The 20,130-nt window shown below is 40.5% G+C and overlaps 1 protein-coding gene across 1 annotated transcript in view; it reads right to left on the bottom strand.

Moving 5' to 3' along the window:
• phf12b (PHD finger protein 12b) overlaps positions 1–20,130 on the bottom strand; it is an 83,222-nt gene that overhangs the window by 29,602 nt on the left and 33,490 nt on the right. The window contains exons 3-5 of the mRNA XM_048557233.2: positions 19,820–19,892; positions 15,804–16,221; positions 9,964–10,084 (exon numbers count right to left, since the gene is read on the bottom strand). Coding sequence (XP_048413190.1) covers positions 9,964–10,084; positions 15,804–16,221; positions 19,820–19,892 — 612 coding nt within the window. The remainder of the gene's footprint in view (positions 1–9,963; positions 10,085–15,803; positions 16,222–19,819; positions 19,893–20,130) is intronic.

Genomic DNA, 20,130 nt, shown 5'->3' on the forward strand with positions numbered 1-20,130 from the left:
TGTTGCTGCCTTTTGACATTTTCCTTGCATTGGGCTCTCTGAAGATCATGTCTATTTGTTCCTCTTGATTAGATATATAATATCCTTTGAAGATCTGTCTACGTTGAAGTAATACAGGAGTTGAGTGGCCCTGGTAGAACCCAAACTGGGCATCATTGAGCAGGTTCATGCTGAACAGGTGCTGCTTGACAGCACTGATGACCCTTCCTTGACTTTGCTGATGGGGCTCCAATTGTCTGGGAAAGATTTGTGCTGCTGTGTGTGTACAGGGCATCGGGGCAATTTTCCACATTATCTGTAGCTGTGATGTAATGGCTGTCGTCATTTCTGGTGCCTAGATTAATGCCAAGTGGTTTAATTCTTTTTTGAGACTTTGTGGGGGTTATTAGAACTGAGTGGCTTGTGAGGCTGTTTTTAAGAGGGTAGTTAAGAGTCAACCATGTTGTTGATTCTAAATTCACTCACTGAGCCAGATTAGGTGAGGACGATAAATATCCTTCCCCAAAGAACATTAGTGAACCAAATGGGATTTTCCAACAATCTACAATGGTCTCAGGGTCATCAGTGGATTCTTAGTTATAGTGTTTTTGTTTGAAATTCAGTTTGCACCATCTGTTTGGAGTTGTGCTTAAAGTTGGATCCCCAGCATTTACTGAGTTTCTGGTTTAATTGCCTAGCAATACCAACCAATAATGTGGAGGAGACGCCCATGTAGTTCAGGTGCTAACTTTTATACAAGGGTTCTAACTTATAATCAAGACACATTATGCATGTTTTGTGTCATACGGAGTTTTGAAGTGTACACATACATTAAGACCTTTTCTGTGGTTCAAATACAGACATCAGAACTGAATTTCCTAAGTGAGGCGAGAGTGACAGACTTTGACATCAAGGCCACATTTGCCAGCGTGTAGGATCAAACAGCCCTAGCAAGCCTGAATGAATGGGAATTGGGGGACAGTCCCTGCAATGGTTGGAGTCATATCTGGTATGTACGAAGGTGGTTGGAGATGCTGGAGGCCAGTCGTCTCAATTTCAAAGATATCCCCGTCATGGTAGACCTAGGACCAAACATCTTCAGGGGCTTCATCAATGACCCTCACTCCAACACAAGGTCAGATGTGGGGATGGTTGCTGGCAATTGCACAATGCTCAGCACCATTTGAGGCTCCTCAGATACTGATCCCCTTACTAATCATGAACCTCTGTCTTAACTACACTCTCTTGGCCTCCACAGTGCTTTGTGGTGAGTACCTCAGATTCACCATCCTCTGGCTGAAGAAATTCAGCATTTCTTCATAGATGAGAATTGCTATAATATGGAAGCAGGCCATGTGGCCCAAGAGGTCCACACTGACTCTCCAAAGAGCATTCCACCCAGACCCACCCCACTACCTGATCCCTGAAACCCTGCATTTCTCATGGCTAATCCACTTAACCTACACATCCCTGGACACTATAGAAAATTTAGCATGGCAAATCCACCTGAACTGCACATCTTTGGACTGTGGGAGGAAACCAGAGCACTCACAGGAAACCCATTCAGACACATGCAAACTCCACACAGACAGTCGCCTGAAGCTGGAATTGAATCCAGGTCCCTGGCACTGGGCTGCTAACCACTGAATATAAGGAGCAAGATGGTAACTAGAAAGGATTGGCCCACTTAAGGACAAAGAAGGAAAGTTATGGGCTGAGTCAGAGAAAATGGGTGACATAAATAATGAGTATTTTGCATCGGTATTCACCAAGGAGAGGGACATGACAGATGTTGAGGTTAGGGACAGGTGTTTGCTTACTCTAGGTCAAGTTGAAATAAGGAAGGAGGAAGTGTTGGGTATCCTAAAAGACATTAAGGTGGACAGGTCCCCAGGTCTGGATGGGATCTAGCCCAGGTTACTGAGCGAAGCGAGAGGGGAAAGAGCCGGGGCCTTAACAGAAATCTTTGCAGCATCCTTAGACACGGGTGAGGTCCCGGAGGACTGGAGACTTGTTAATGTTGTCCCCTTGTTTAAGAAGGGCAGCAAAGATAATCCAGGTGAGCCTGACGTCAGTGGTAGGGAAGCTACTGGAGAAGATACTGAGGGATAGGATCTGTTCCCATTTGGAAGAAAATGGGCTTATCAGTGGTAGCAACATGGTTTTGTGCAGGGAAGGTCATATCTTACCAATTTAATAGAATTCTTTGAGGACATTACAAAGTTGATTGATGAGGGAAAGGCTGTAGATGTCATATACATGGACTTCAGTAAGGCATCTGCGGGCTGATGGAGAAAGTGAAGTCACATGGGGTCCAGGGTATGCTAGTTAGATGGATAAAAAAACTGGCTGGGCAACAGGAGACCGAGTAGTAGTAGAAGGGAGTTTCTCAAATTGGAGACCTGTGACCAGTGGTGCTCCACAGGGATCTGTGCTGGGACCACTGTTGTTTGTGACATATGTAAATGATCTGGAGAAAGGTGTAGGTGGTCTGATCAGCAAGTTTGCTGATGACACTAAGATTGGTGGAATAGCAGATAGTGAAGGGGACTGTCAGAGATTACAGCAGAATATAGATAGACTGGAGAGTTGGGCAGATAAATGGCAGATGGAGTTCAATCCGGGCAAATGCGAGGTGATGTATTTTGGAAGATCAAATTCAAGGGTGAACTATGCAGTAAATGGAAAAGTTCTAGGGAAAATTGATGAACAGAGAGATCTGGGTGTTCAGGTCCATTGTTCCCTGAAGGTGATAACACAGGTCAATAGGGTGGTCAAGGAGGCATATGGGCATGCTTTCTTTCATTGGATGGGGTATTGAGTACAAGAGTTGGCAGGTCATGTTACAGTTGTATAGGACTTTGGTTCAGCCACATTTGGAGTACTGTGTGCAGCTCTGGTTGCCACATTACCAAAAGGATGTGGAGGCTTTGGAGAGGGTGCAGAGAAGGTCCACCAGGATGTTGCCTGGTATGGAGGGTGCTAGGCATGAAGAGAGGTTGAGTAGATTAGGATTATTTTCATTAGAAAGACAGAGATTGAGGGGGGACCTGATTGAGGTCCACAAAATCATGAAGGGTGTAGACAGGGTGGATAGCAAAAAGCTATTTCCCCACAGTGGGGGACTCAATTACTGGGGGTCATGAGTTCAAACTGAGAGGAGGAAAGTTTAAGGGAGGTATGCGTGGCAAGTTCTTTACACAGAGGGCGGTGGGTGCCTGGAACACGTTGCCAGCAGAGGTGGTAGACGCAGACAGCGTCTTTTAAGATATATCTGGACAGGTACATGGATGGGCAGGGAGCAAATGGACACAGACCATTCGAAAATAGATGACAGGTTAGACACAGGATCTTGATCGGCACAGGCTTGGAGGGCCAAAGGGCCAGTTCCTGTGCTGTAATTTTCTTTGTTCTTTGAATCCAGGTCCCTGGCACTAGGCTGCTAACCACTGAATCACTGTGCCGCCCTGAAGGGCCATCCCTTCACTGAGGCTGTGGTTCACTCTGTGTCCCTCCTACTAGTGGAAACATCTTTTCTAAATCCACTCTATCCAGGCCTTTCAGTATTCTCTTAAGATTCAATCAGATTTCCCCCATATCCTTCTAAAAAGGAGTACAGACACAATCTTCAACCAATCCTCACGTCAAGTTCTTAAGCCCCAGGTTCATTTTTATAAATCTCCACCTACCCCTTCCAATGCCTTCCTTAAATACAGGGCCCAAGACTGCTTTCAATATTCCAAAGACAGTCTCACCAGAGTTCTCAGGTCTTGGCTGAACATTTCTGCTCTTGCATTCTAGCTCTCTTGAAATGAATGCTAACATTACATTTGCCTTTCTTACTGCCAAACCAAACTGTATGCTAACCTTAAGACTATCCTGAACTAGGATGCCCTTTGCACTTAAGATTTCCAAAGCCTTTCCCCGTTAAGGAAAAAAGTCTATGCTTCTATTCTTCCCACCAAAAAGTGTGTAAGCTTACACTTTCTCACATTGTATTCCATTTGCCACTTCTTTTCCCACTCTCCTAGCCTGTCCAAGTCCTTCTGCAGCCACTTCACTTCCTCAACGCCATCTGCCCCTTCACCCATCTTCATGCCATCTACAAATGCAACAACAGTGCTCTCAGTTCCTTCATCCAAATTGTTAATGTTGAACATGAATAGCTGTGGTCCTAACAGACCTCCTAGGAACTCCACTAGTCACCAGCTGCCACCTTGAGAAAACCATGAACGATCTCCCCTTAAAGCTGTGCTGACTCAGCTCTAGTTCACCGTGGGCTTACTTCCCTATAATCAACTCCAAGAAGAGTCAGTCAATCTAATCTGAGCCTTGACATTCAACAGTGCTACTATCGCTGCAACACCCACTATCCTTGGGGACAGAAATGAAAAACTCAAATGGACTTGCTACTTAAATACAGTTGTCATGAGAACAGGCCACAGTCTAGGAAAACCTTGCCTCCTTTTAAGAGGTGTTGACATGTTTGAGTAGGAATTTCATTACCTCCCTCAGGGATTGTTACTTTCATGTGATAGCAGACAGATGGATTATTCAACTACAATATTAAAACCTTAACCTAGGCCCTTGCTTGTCACTCATATCCCTTCTGTTAACAGTTTACAGGATAATAATGAAGAATGAGAACTGCAGTTCATGTTAACAGTCTCTTGCCTAAACAGTTTTCAAACCATACGGACTATGTTTGGAGTTCACAGAAATAAATCAGTAGTCCGATATAACTGCAGAGGCCAGTACCCCGTCACCAAGACACCCTTCACATGAACTCTGACCAGCTGGCTCAGAGCCAGTCCCTAGAGTGAGGAGATTCAAATCCTGCTTACGTGTGTCAGCCAGGGGTCCCTGATTCACCTAGGTTAACAACCCCTATCAGGGATCTCATATTCAATGGGTTCCACTTAGCCAACCTCACTCCAATCATGACATCCCTCCCTCCTCAAGTCTATGGACGTAGGCCTGTTCTTTGTCTTGTAGCTACTCCTGGGACGTTTCCACCCCAGGTCTGATTCCTCCAACTCTGACTCAAACATTGGCAGCATGTACTGGACTATAGCCCACCTCTTGCACCCAGAGTGTCTCAGAAGAAATTCCTCCTCTTCAGGTAGTAAATAGTATTGAGGCTGCGATATCAGCTGCATGCATCTTGGGCTCAAAGGTTTCTTTGATGCTAAGTGGAGGGGGAAAACCCACTGTTTCGGACAGCCTTTCTGGCTGTTCCGAGGGGGCAGGTATGTTTTGCTCCTGCCCTGTTTGCAAGGTGGCAGCTTTCATGTGATCCACATGTTTGTTCAGGATTACCTCACACCACAGCTTTTGTACATCACAGGACCTGACCTCGTGTCAACCTCACCTTGTACCCAAGCAGGGCCATTCCATGGTTTCAACACTAAACTGTCACCTGAAGCAAAGGGTCTCTGGTTTAGAGGAGGTATGTGGCAGGCAGTGGCGTTCATGATGCCTTCTCACACCACCACCACCTCCCCCACCCTGCAACCAATGCCCAGGAATGTAAGGTTTAATCTGGTGCAGAATCTTCTCCCCATCAGCAATTCTGCTGGAGCTATCCCTGAGTGTGGGGTGGTCTGATGATCAAATAGAAAACAGGATAGTTTGATATCACATGATGCTGTAGGCAGTGCTTTTAAGCCTGCCTTAAACAGTTTGACTGCTCTGTCTGCTAGATTGCTTATGGTGGATGGTATGGAGAAGTCCAAACATGCCAAATGACACTTAGCTTCAGGAAATACTCAAAATCCCTACTGGTAAATGATGTCCCATCATCTGTGATCAATATTTCCGGAAGTCCCTGTATTGCGAACGATGCTAGCAGCTTTTCAATCATCACCTGAGTTTGGCGAATGAAATTATGTATGTCTAGCCACTTTGAATGGGCATTCACAAGTGACCAAGAAAATTGAGGCCCATGAAAGGATGCACGTAGTCAACATGTGACTGAGTTTAGGTTTTACATGGCCATTCCCACGAATGTGGGATCTGCTGGTAGCAATTTTTGTCCTTGCTGGCACTCTGGGAAATGCCCCACCAACACAGCTATGTTGGAATCCAATCCTGGCCACCAGAAATAACTTCTTGCCAACATTTTCATTTTGGAAACCCCTGGACAACCCTGGACTTCAGCCAGTATCTGGCAGCAACCTTTACTCAGGACAACCACACTTGCTCCCTTAATAATATTCCATCCTCTCAGGAGAGAGACACACTCACTCCTGTCTTTTCTGTCAGCCAGGACTCCCTGATTAGTTCAGGCTAACAGCCCCAATCAGGGATCTCATACTCATTAAGATCCATCCAGCCAACCTCGTTCTAATCACTACTGACTTCAAGCAGGCAAATTCCTGATAAGACCATAAAGAAAAATAGGAACAGGAGCACCCCATTTGGCCCCTCAAACCCGTTCAGCCATTCATTAGGATAATGGTTGAACTGGCATTCACTTTCCTGCATTTTCCCTGTAACCTTTGATTCCCCCACTGATCAAGAATCTCAGTCTTAATGATACAAGGACTCCACCCTCACAGCACTTGAAGCTCACCTCTAATAAAATTACCTTGCAATTCCAGGTTACTTGCATATAAATTCCACTAACTGCCATGATGGGATGCGAACTTCGTCCTCTGAGTACCTACCACTCGTCCAGAAACATGACAACAATGCCATCTCCCCATGTTCACCAATTTTAATTGAAATCAAGCAGAAATGTCTCAGTGCTGTTTTACTAAGTAATTTTTTTTAAAAAGCAAAGCAGGTGGGGGACTTCAGCACTAGCATGTAAATGACCCAACCAAACAGTTGGTATTTTATGAGCACATTTTCATTAGTTTCCTATCTTGTAACATTCCAGATCGGCATGCAGTTAATTACAAACTGATACAAGCTTCTCTTGAAAAAACTCAAAAATCTCAAATTGTTCTGTTTTTACATTCAGATATTTTACTTCCAAGAGGCAATTTGAGCTAAACTCTGCTGGTTTATCTACAAGGAAGAAAATGGCAACATGCTTTGAATTTATTGCTGATGAAATGGTTAGTATGGAATTTCTTTTAGAGCAATGTGCATGTGCACTAACATTACACAGCTGCAAAATTCTATCCATCAAATCCAATACAAACACAAATGCAAGATTAAAGGGAAAGGCAGAATAAAATGGCCTGTTTCGATCCTGTATTTCCAGTTATTTATAGTTTTGTTACCTCCTGAGAAATAAGCATCTGAAAAGTTGCTTTCAATTTTATTAAGTGCCACACACAGTCAACATCTGCCAAGGGAATTGTCAGTCAAGCTTCAACGACTAAGAATCAGTAAGCCAGTGTAGCTGCTTGCTTGGTGTGTTAAGAAAGGTCATCAGGTTTTTGCCCAGAATTAAGTATGATCACATCATAATCATATGGACAGGAAGCATGAATCACTCTGCAGCTGTAACATATGTTCAGATCCTGAATGAAAAACAATTTAGGGTTCCAAAAAGCATCTTTATTAACTCTGGTCTATTGAAAAAATGATGACTAACTTATCATGCATGAAAGGTACAGGTGCCTGGCCTTCAATCAAATTTTCAAAAGGCAAATCTACAATGCCTTGGACACACACAGTCAAGTTAATGAGCACTGAATTTTAATCACAACAATATTATTTTCTATGCAAATATATGATTCTGATTTTAGACTACTGGTGTTTTAAATTATTTTGAATTTACAATTAAAAGCCCAAAATGCAACTTCAACAAATTTATCAATATTGTAAGAAAAGTCATTGAAATGTTCGTACAAAAGCATTTTTCTAAATGATTACATGAAAATGGACAAGGACAAAGGCTAGAATAAAGCATTAATAGAATTTAAAAAGGTACTAAAAAAGTGTAGTATTGACGGACAGCTCAAAATGAATGGCAAAAGATATTAATGATGGTTTAAATGTGATCTAGAAAGCTATACAACAGCACTTTCTATCACAAAAGTTGTGCTATTTTGAAGTTGGAATAACACTGTCTGCAAGTCTACGTACAAGTTGCTTAAAAACACTTGGGAGAAGTCATTTGAAGTAACGTAACTTCTGATTTTATAGAAGCTAATCAACAAATTGCAACTGCTCATTTTTCATATTTTTCTGAAGATGCACATATAGTAGTGAAGGATTCTTTCATACTAGCAGTACGTGATGCAATAAGTGCATTAGCATCTTAAAAGGGATACAGCGGATCACAAACAAATGGTTTTCTTCACTGTTTAATCTTCAGCTTGATATACATTTTTAGTCAAGCCAGTTACTTCAAATTTCATTACTCCAAATACATTTGCAATTGCTCTTCTCACAAATTAAACATTTTTACAAAATGGGCTGAGCTGTTTCATGTAACACTTTTTAATTGTATAATTAAGGTACAAGAAAAAAAATCAACTTCTGTAATTAATGTATTAACACAAAAATATTCAAAGGCAGCTCACTGACCAATGAGGAAAACTAACATCAGTGTAGAAGGCTGATGATTAGTTGCATTTACTGAAGTGATGTGGCAAGAATACAGGATATTGAGTAGGTGGGCAAAGAATCCCACAAAGTGGAATCTTGGAGCTAAAGAAACAATAGTAGGATGAAGAGGGTCAGATTCATGGCTGGAGCCAGAGGAGTGGAGCAATTAAGAAGCAAGATAACTATTAGAAGTGACTGAGTTGGTGAGTTGGACATAAGCATTAACTTTGGTGAGCCACAAACTCGGGACCCAAAGCCTAACCCAATACAAGTCAAATAAACAGAGGTTACCAGTCAAAAGAGTAGTAAACAGTGGGGGTTGAGAGTGCACGGGAAGTTAAATACAAGAATTGAGTTGTGGCTCAGATTTAACGACAGAGTAGGGATTCTGAGTTCAGACAAAATGCACACAGATTTCAGGTGGTGCTCTGTGAAGGACAAATTGTCAAGTTAAGTACATAATCGAAAGCTGGTAACTTCTCTTCCTGATTTAATATCAGTGATACCAAAATTATTCAAGATAATCAAAATAGTTTTTCCTCTAATATTAATCTGTGAGGAAAGACAACTGAATGAGCCATATGCAAGAGACCTAAAAATATCTCCTAGCCAATCTTATTCGTTCCTTCTTTACAAAAAAAAGAGATGACTGCAAATATACAGTTTGTTTATTTTTTATCCATTCCCAGAGCATCAATATTCGTTGGGAGGTGGATGCCTTCAAGAAATAAAAGATAACCATAACAGCCCAGGCCAGGACAAGTTCTTCAGCCAGTTGAGGAAAATGCTTACCATCTAATCATTTTAAGAAAACTTTTAGAAGGTATACAGGGACAATATTATTGGCCACTAAAATAAAAATAATGTAAAAATAGAACTCTCACTTAATCATTTATCAAAATAGAGAATTTAAGGTTAGTTCAAAAGACAGTTAAAATATTTTAATTGTATTCAATGCAATACAAGCAACAAAATTGGGACATCCAAAAAATTTTACATTAATTATTGGACGTTCAAAAATTAACACCTAACACTCACTAAATTAAAATTGTTTTGCAGCTCAAGTGCAATATACAACTTCTGTGCATTTTGAACACAAGGTTGAGGCTGCAATTTCGTTCCTACAATTGTGAAGAGGTCACAACCGATGTAAAAAGGTCAGGGTACAAAGATTGAACAGAAAAATGCACCTGTTTAACATTGTAATAGAACGGTTAACAATTTACAGTTTGCAGGCTGCATAATTTCGTGAGCAGGCACAGGTGGCCCGTCATCATGTAGATAAAAAAACTAAAAATTTATAACTGACAACGATTAGCAAAACGACACAAATTTCAAGTTGTCGAGCACATTATTGACATCAAGGCTAAACAAGTCTAAGCATTCAACAAGACTGTGCAGCCACTTTGTTCACTTTAATTTTCGTATCTTGGAATTCAGTTCATATGCAAGAAAATGCAGAAATTAAATCCCCACCTGTTACAAATGAAGCAAACTTTGACAGGCAATGGGACTAGGCCATTGTGATCTAGTTCATGCTGCGCCTTCTTCACATTCTTCCCTGTTGTTTCCTCCTTTCTTCTCCTTTTACTGGTACCTGCATAATACAGTTTGTGTCATTATCTGCAGCAAAAGATTGGGTTTGGTTTATGTGCCTGTTTCTAACCCCATGGTTAGACTGCCTTTAAACAAGTTTTTCCTTCAACACCACAAACTCCATGTTGGGAAATGCGACCAGACAGAAGTCAGAATTCTGGCAGTATTCTAGTTGGGGAGTTTCAAATCAATGGATTTTGCCCTTCCTTATCTCCACAATCTCCTCTAGCCCCACAACTCATACCTGCACTCTCCCATTTCGGGTCTCTTGATCATCTCAGATTTTAATGGCTTCCCCACTCAAGACAAAAAACTTTGATTTGCTGAAGTTTCTGGATTTCCCTTCTTATTCCTCCTAGTCTCTTTTTTACTTCTTTAAAGACTTTTTTTTTTAAGTAGTGCCTTGTGACAAAATTATTGCTTATTTGTCAGAGATAACTTGACAGAGATGCAAAGATGATCTCTGGACTGTTTTAATTCTTTAAAGATGCTACATCAATCCAATTTCTTGTTTTGGATTGTTAGTTCAATAAACTTGAGAAAATGTCTATGAAACAGCAGATTTTTCACGATGTGCCATTCCTTATATCATTGCAAAAGCCAGTTTCAAGATAATGTGCAGGCTAATGCAAAACAAAATTCTAAAAGTACTGAGGTGTCGAAGATATTGCACTAGAATTAAAAGCATAGATTTTTACATTAATCCTTGTTAGAGTCAAAAGAAAAATTCAGTGTGATTGGTAAACTAGAAGTTAACTTCTCTGAAATTTCATTTATTTCTTGTAATTATCTCTCCAAACACCCCTCTTACTCAGCACCAACACCATATTAACACACTTTGGTATATTACCCAAGTGGCCACTGTGCAAGTTTTGTTGTGTGCTGGCAAGTGGGGAAAGCGGACCGACGCAACCTGAATTCATCCTATCAATGGATGCCCAATATGGCATACAAATTGCAAAAAGGGAGGCGATTGTCCCATGGTATTATCACTATACTATTAATCCGGAGACCTAGGTTAAGTTGTGGGGTTTTCTGGACCCAAATTCAAATTTTGCCACGGCAAATAGTGAAATTTGAATTCAAACAAAATCTGGAATTGCGAGTTTATATGATGATCAAGAAACATTATAGGTTTTGCAAACAAGCAATCTAGTTCACTCACGTCCTCCAGGGAAGGGAAACAAACTGGCGTCCTTACATATAACTGGCCTACATATGACTCCAGACTGGCAGCAATGTGGTTGACTCTTAACTGCCTTCTGGCCATTAGAGAAGGCAGTAAATGATGGTTTAACCAGCAATACCCGCATCCCGTGAACCAGTTTTTGAAAAAAAAAAAGACAAATATTCTTTCAGTTGCTGATGACCAAACAGGAACAGAAACAATGGCAACTTCCCTGTTAATCTCTGGGTCACAGGATGATGACGGAAATGATTTAATAAAATTATGGGCAAGCACTGATTTTTTTTGATTTAAAACATTCTGTAATCAAGATAGCAATAGGATGGTTTTCACATAGGAACCATGCCACATTTTGTACAGGAAATCAAAATTAATTCTACAATCAATTGGGAATAGACAGTGTTATGGATACAATTATGGAGTTCCCTGAAGATAAAGATGCACAGCAGAACAACAACACAACTGTGAATTCGAAATACTTGTTAGACCACAGTTAGATAGAGTGCAATGTGCCATTTTGAGTAGCTTACTGAAGCATGAATGTTACACTAAACTAGCAGTAAGGAACTATTTTAAAACAAATAACATACGATGTTGAGATTATTTCATTGTAACAGAATGCCAAGAGGAATTTTTAACTGCAGGTATTAAATTATGGAATTTAAATAAGAGGGCAAGGTTACATTAAGTTCCCATTTGGAGTCATTACCCTTTAATGGATGAACACTCAATTAGGCCCTCATTCATATTTAAGTTGCAGTTGTTTCAAAGCTATTTTGTGCCGAGTCTCATGTAGGGCCAGAAGACGTGGTCACTGGTACACTGGTGTAGCCTTGAGTGCTTCCTGACCCACCCCCTCACTGCCAATCCTCCAATGTGCTTCTCCTGCACCCGTATCCACCCTCTTCCTGCATCTCACTACTCATTCCCAGAGCCCTCATTCACAGCAAAGGTTCAGAGAGAAAAGTGGGAAGGGCTGCAGTGATTGGGAGTGTCAGGAAGTGCAATGTGTGGCAGGCGAACAAGAAAGGCACTGTGAGGAGGTAAGCAAAAAGTTAAACATTTCTTTCATATTTTTCAAGTTATAGTTTTTAAGAAGTCTTTCATTTAGCAATACAGGAATTCAGTGAAGTATTTCACCTGAAAGGGAATAATGTTTCATTTTTTTTCACAATGAGAAAGGCCCTACAGAAATCAATTCCGCTTTTACATTGGCTTTAGGCTTTTCACTTAAAGTTGAAACTTTCAGGAACAGCACAATAAGTGAGGGGTTATTAATCTCCTCCAGTCAAAAGTCAACGAAGTAGTTTTATTAATTTAAATGAATGAGGAAAAAATTTAGGATGTCTGTGCAGCAATTGTGTAACATGGATTGTCTCGTCACTCAGTGGCAGGATTCACCAAATCTTCTGAGAAATTTAGATTGATATTTCAAGCAGAGGAAGATAGAAAGCCATGGAGAAAATGTGGAGCTGAGGAATTAGCACTGGATTTACACAAACAAACAAAACAAACAAACAGTTCAGATACAATGGGCAACATACAGGGAACCTCAATGGCTCAGATACATTAAACTGCTTCATGGAGAAATCACAATATATTTCAAAACAGTAATTGGTTGAAATCAAGTCCAAAGCATTTAAAACTGATTGAAGCTAAGGTAGCAAAAAACTAAAGGCAAACCTAGCCCATTTGTTTAAAGTTAATAAAAACAGCGGTGAATTGCAAATTATTTTTCTAGTCTCCAATCTGTCCTTTTCCTAACTGATGGTCAGTGAGTCCAGCAACACAAAGAAGAATCATGAATTTCAGCAAGTCATTTTGTTTCTCCCTCCTTTCGATTACAATCGATTACAATACAGGAATTCAGTGAAGTATTTCAGCTGAAAGGGAATAATGTTTCATCTTTTTCCATAATGAGAAAGGCCCTACAGAACTCAATTCCGCTTTTACATTGGCTTTAGGCTTTGTAAAATCAGGCAAATACAGCAGGCCTCCAGTAGTGCAGTTTCTGAGCCAACCACTGCAGGTAGGATAAACAGGGCCAAACTTGATCTCTGGAAATGGATCTCACCAAATATAGATAGGATACAAACCATATATAGTGGATTGTTTGTTGAAATTTTGTTTGTGAAAATGCAAGTTTAATGTAAGTGCCAGACAGCAGAAGCAATGAGAAAGGAAAAATAATCAAAGGAAGAGAATTCAGATAATACTTTGTTGCATTTTCCAGCAACCAATAAAAATATGCTGCTTATTAGCCTGAAAGTAAGCTGAGTTGAGTCTGTGATTAAAAACCAGAGGAACATTGGAGAAAGGCAGAATTGATACAGTGCACAGACAGAATCTATATAAAGCAATTCGTCCACATCTCTGTAATTTGTCAGTTTCAGCTCATAACATCCTTTAGACCCGCACCTAAACCATCTCATACCATATGTGGCATTCAAACACATTTAGAAAACTAATCTACGTTACGTATTAGAATTTCAAGGTGTAAAGTAAATATGGCAACCCTCCATTTAGAAAGATCTGGAGAAATTCTCCTACCCAAAATCCCCTAGTCAAAACGCAAAGTATTTGACCTCTAACTCATTCAATACTCAACAAGCATTTTGTAGCATTGCCGAGAAATTCACATCTTCCCTTGCAATGCAGCTACACTAAATAAATCATTCCATTATGGAAAATAGTTGAACTTGTATGTCCGTAATTCCAATATAAAGAAGTGTTCCAGAGCTTTTTTTAAAAACGCTATTGCAGTTACTATTACGAATGTCTTTTGCTTTGGTATCAGCATACAATTTTAATATAAAAACAGGACTCTTCAGCATTGCTAATTGTTCTACTGTGCAAGAAATAGCTACTAGAGGCAGTGGAGTTTTGGAAGATATTCAAGTCAAATCAAACCTGAGTACTATAAAATTCTTACAAATCGTAAGCATCAATTCCATTCCATATCAGGCCCATGTTCAAATGGCTACAAGTAGTACAGCCCAAGAAAATACATATATACCATGAGATCAGTAATTCTAATCATGAAACACGCTCTCCATGCTTACTGCTGCTCTCCACTACCCAGCCTGCACTGCAAATTACACAATTAAGTAAAACTGACCTGAACTGGAAGTGAGTTGGTTGGAGCGTAATAAAACAAAGATAGTGTACACAATTCCACAGAAATCTAAACACCACCACCCCCCTGCCCCCACCAAACAAAAGGCCTCTTGTGTAAACTGCATTGATAGGACTGGCGCACCCAGAGGTTTGGTATCAACATTAGTACCTGCTTTTCATGTGTATTTCTTATACTATATTGCATATTTACGTGCTGCAAATACTTCAAGAACAATACTATAACTATCCTCTTGATCCTTGGCCTGACCTTGCAGTGTCAGAGACATGGTGCGTCAGTGGTCAGCACTGATGACTGTCAGCATCAGGGACCCAGCCTCAATTCCACTCTCAGTGCCTGCATCATGTCTGCACATTCTCCCAGTGTCTGTGTGGGTTTCCTCCGGTGCTCTGATATCCACCCATGTTCCAGATATGTGCAGGTTAGGTGGATTGGCCATAGGAAATGGATTACAGGGTCAAGGTAAGTGGTTGGGATACTTTGAAGGGTGGTGTGGACTCTGTCCGAATGGCCTGCTTCCACACTGTAGCAATTCTAATGGCATGAATATTCTCACAATACAGAAGCTCAAATCAGCCATCTGAGATTTTAAACCTTTTGATAAAAGAAAACTCAATTTCCTCCAACTGTACAGATGAGCAAACAATAATTACCTTGTAAACAGTAACATCAGTATTTGGTATAATTTCTCAGGCTGCAGTCGGATAAAACATCAATGATAAAGCACAATGATAAAACACTCAGTCACCTCATGTCATGAACTGCTAAGAGAAATTTTTAAGAAATTTCCATGTGATAAACAGCTATATTGTGACTACTGAACTTACTCTCATACTCTTTTCTTCAGAGTGAATACGTTATATTTTGGATAAATCTCAAATTGTGAGCATGAATATAGCAGTCACAATTATATTTTAAATTGTTTGCCATTAACATAATCTTGTAAAACATGCATTAACCGACAGTTTGGAACTTCTACTTTAATATATTGCTGGGCACACCATTTTTATGTTTCAATCTATGAGTACCACCAAGAAGTGGTTGGATAAATGTATACCTGAACTAAATATAACATCTTGGCAAACCAAATGCATCATTGCCAGTGTCCAACTTTCCAAATAAAATCCATATACAAAATAAGTGTGATTAAGCATCACCTGTATGGGTGCCAAGTTATTCCAAACCTGAAATCTTCAATGTGACAGTGAAACTGATATCTGATAATTATCTACTGACCATTATAATTTGTACAAATGTATACAATATACACGTTTTAATTATGAATGCACTGTATTTGTTAACAGATTTCAATAGTGATGTTGAACTTACGGAACGATGGCATTATGAACCTCACCAAGAAAGTAAGCAACTCAAGTGCAGCTACACTGACTCCCTCACCTGGAAGTGCTGTGGTACACGTCAGTTCATTTGGAAGTTGAAACTGAGTTGGATTTCGTTCCATTGCTGCTGCTATAAGTATTTCAAATGGATTTCTTATTTGCAACTGGGAGCAGTCCACCTCGTTGGCAGCATTTTCATCGTCCACATCAATCATGTCATCGTCCACCTCATTCTGCTCAGAAGTGGGTGTGTCAGTGCTTGCATTCGACGTTGGTGTGCCGGGTCGGCTGACACGCCTTTCCAAAACTTTTGCTTGTGCAAATGATCTACAGTTACTATCAACCCTGGAATCCAATGCTTTGCTGGGAGTTTTATCAGAAAATTCCATGTCAACAGTGGGGGATGTTGTCCTTTTAACCGTCTGTTTGTCCACAACACCATTTACTTGGCCAAATCTTTCTTTTTTCTCTTGTTTCTAAGAGAAGGAAAAATATTTGTCAAACAATACAACACAGTGGAATTTAAATAAAAGTTACAACTTCAGCACCAAATTGTGATGAAGGTAGTTAAAATGAAAACTGACATGTTCTAAAATTAAAAATGTTACTAAACTGAAACTAAAATCGAGCATCTTGTAATTATGCAAATATCAGAAATAAATTCTCTCCAACTCCCAAAGCTTACAAACTAAGTGTCTGTTCTTAACAATGTATCATCATTCTACTTTTAAGAGCAAGTTAGAGGAGGGCTTCCATTGCTATGCAAAGGATTATCTCAAAGTCTGTAGAATCTAGACAACTTTTATTTGGAGACCTGGGTGAAATGGGAGGCAGGATGTCAAGCTATTTTTAAAATTTTTTTTCATGGATATATTATATCGAAGAGGCCTGATGGATAAGGCAGATGACTCATGGCATTATGAGAACAAGGGACTGGGATATCATAGTTAGTACAGAAAAATGGCTGAGGGAGGGACAGGACTGGCAGCTCCATGCTACGACATATAGATACTATAGGAAGGATAGAAAAAGAGGCAGCAAGAGAGGAGGTATGTTTTTGATTAGGGAAAACATCATGCATTACTTAGCGAGGATATATCTGAAGGATCATCCAGTGAAGTTATATCGGTGGAACTGAGAAATAAGGAGGAAGTGATAACTTTAATGGGATTGTACCACAGGGTCCGCTAATAGTCAGCAGGAAATTTAGGAGCAAATATGTGGGGAGATTGTAGGTAGCTGTAAGATAATAAGGTTCTAACAGTCGGGGATTTTAATTTTCAAAACATGGTGTGGGGCTGCCATAGCATTATGGGCTTGAATGGGGAGGAATTTGTTAAGTGTGACCAAGAAAACACACTCAATCAAAATATAGATGGCCCTACTACAGAAGGGGCAAAACTCAACCTCCTCTTGGGAAACAATTCTATTAGTTCTAAAATAGTTACGAAAAACGATAGGGCTGGTCCATGAGTTAAAGCTCTAAAATCAGGGCTAGGCCAATTCTGATGGTAATAGACAGGAACTCCAAGTGTTAATCTGGGGGAAGGGGGGCTGTTCACAGGTAAAAGGGACATCTGGCAAATGGCAGGCCTTTTAAAACAAGATAAGGAGTGTTCAGGATCAGCAACTTCCTTTTAGTGGGAAGGAAAAGGGGCAGGAAACATTTGATGGCTAGAGACATTCAAGTCAAGAAAAAGGCAGCAGCATGTGTCGGGTATAGACAGCTGGGAAAAGACAAATGCCTTGAGGAGTATAGGGGGTGTAGGAGTACACTTGGGGAGAAAATCACAAGGGCAAAAAGAGGACACAACATAGTTTTGGTGGGGAGGGTAAAGGAGAATCGAGAGAGATTCTACAAGTATGTTAAAGCAAAAAATAGAGTAACTCTCAAGAGAATAGGGCACCTTAAAGATCAACAGGCCCATCTAAGTGTGGAATCACAGGAAACTGATGAGATGCAAGCAATATTTCATGACAGTATTTACTGTTGAGAAACACATGAAAGCTAGGAAACTTGGGGAACAAAATAGCAACGTCCTGTAAAGAATCTACATTACAGAGGAAGAGGTGCTGAAGGTTGGTAAATCTCTGGCACCTGATCAAGTGTATCCCTGGACATTGTGGGAAGCCAGGGAGAAAAACAGGGGGCCTTCAGCAGAGATATAGAATTTTCATCACAGCCACGGGTAAAGTGTCAGAAGACTGGAGGATGGCTAATGTTGTGCCATTATTTAAGAAAGGCTGCCAGGAAAAGCCAGGAAACTACAGACTGGTGAGCCTAATGTCAGCGGTGGGTAAGTTATTAGATGGTCTTCTGAGAGACATGGATCTATTTGCAAAGGGAATGGCTGATTACGAATGGTCAGCGTAGCTTTGTGCATGGGAAATCATGTCTCACAAATTTGAGTTTTCTTCAAGGGGTGACCAAGAATATAGGCAGAGATTTAACAAGGCCTTCAACAAGGTTGACAACGACTAGACTGGTTAGAAAGCTTAGGTCACATGGAACATAGGGTTTAGCTAGCCAAATGGATACCAATCTGGCTTGACAGTAGGAGACAGAGGGTGATGGCATAGGGTTGTTGTTCAAATTGGTGGCCTGCGACCAGAGTGCCACAAGGAATCAGTGCTGGGTCTACTGCTGTTCATCATTTATATAAATAATTTGGATGGGAATATGAGACATAGTAAGTTTGCAGATGATCCCAAAATTGGTAGTACAGCGGACGGTGAAGATCATCACAGAGCACAAAACCATTGTGATCAACTGGACCAGTGGGTCAAGGAATGGCAGATGGAGTTTAATTCACATAAATGAGAAGTGTTACATTTTGGCAGAGCAAATCAGGGCAGGGTTTATACATTCAATGGCAGAGCTCTTTGGAAGAGTTGTTGAACAGAGGCCTGGGGTGAAGGTATATAGTTCCTTGAAAACGGCATCACAGATAGACAAGGTGGCAAAGGCAGCATTTGGCATACTTGCCTTCATTGGTTACAGAGCCAAGTAGAGGAGTTGGGACGTCATGTTACAGCTGCACAAGACATTGTAAGGTCACATCTGAAGTACTGTGTACTATTCTGGTTTCCCTGTTATTGGATGTGAGTTATTAAACTGGAAGGCGTGCAGGAAAAAAAAATAACTTAAGGACATTACCTAGACTGGAAGGTTTGAGTTTTCAGGAGAGGCTGAATAGGCTGGGACTTATTTCCCCTGGAGCATAGGAGGCTGAGGAGTGACCTTATTAAGGTTTATAAAATCATGAGGGGCATAGATAAGGTGAACAGTCAAGGTCTTTTCCTCAGGGTAGTGGAATCCAAAACGACAGGGCATAGGCTTAAGGTGAGATAGGAAAAGATACAAAGTAACTTTTTCCACAGAGGGTGCTACTTGCATTGAACAAGCTGCCTGAGAAAGTGGTAGAGGTGGGTGCATTACAACACTTAAAAGGGCATTTGGACAGGCACGTGAATAGGAAAGGTTTAGAGGGGCGTGGTTCAAATGCAAGCAAACAGAACTAGCTCAGTTGAGGAAACCTGCATGGCATGGATGAATTGGGCTAAACAGTTTGTTTCTGTGCTGTACGACAGTATTCATGGTTTTTGAGAAGATTTGTAGCTTGGGTTCTTGATGCAGTTGTTGATTTGCTTGTCGACCTGGTAAGTATGTTCGCAAATGTTTATCACCATGCTGGGTAACATCATCAGTGCACCTCCAGTGAAGTGGTGTTGTGTCCCACTTGCTTTTATAAAATAGCAAGTGGGACACAACACCGGCACTTCACCAGAGTACAAACGAATTGCGAACAAACTTACCAGCTCAGTGGGTGAGTCAACAACTGTATGATTCTATGATGTGCAGAAATCAGGAGGTTTTAAGCTTAGATGCCTTGTGTAATGAAAGAGGCAGTCTGCTGAAACTGTTTACACTGACATACTCAAATGGTTCTTACAAATTAAAACAGGACGACAAATCTCTTTGAAACTGCCTTTCAGAGAGGAATGGTAAAGGAGGGATTGATATTATCTCTCTGCTACCAGTAAAACCATTTGAATCTTTTAAAACAAACCTACTTTTCTGCGAACTGTGCACCTGTGACACATCCAATCCCCGGGTGGAAGCATCTCTTCACTGAGTGGAGGATTACTGAACAAAATAGAAAATAATTTAGTTAATTACATTCAGAACTTAGCACAGTTTAAATTTCAAAATGAATAAAACTAAATTCAAACTCATTACTGCATTCCTTGTAGACAGCTGAAAACAATTCACCTATGAATGACTTTAATCGAGTTATGACAGTAAACATCTGCACACAGTTCAATCGCAAGTACACAATTTTACCAGACATTTGCACACAAACACCTCTAGCAGGGACTCGTAA

Source organism: Stegostoma tigrinum, chromosome 27, assembly GCF_030684315.1.
Source record: "Stegostoma tigrinum isolate sSteTig4 chromosome 27, sSteTig4.hap1, whole genome shotgun sequence".
NCBI classification, from domain to species: Eukaryota; Metazoa; Chordata; class Chondrichthyes; order Orectolobiformes; family Stegostomatidae; genus Stegostoma; species Stegostoma tigrinum.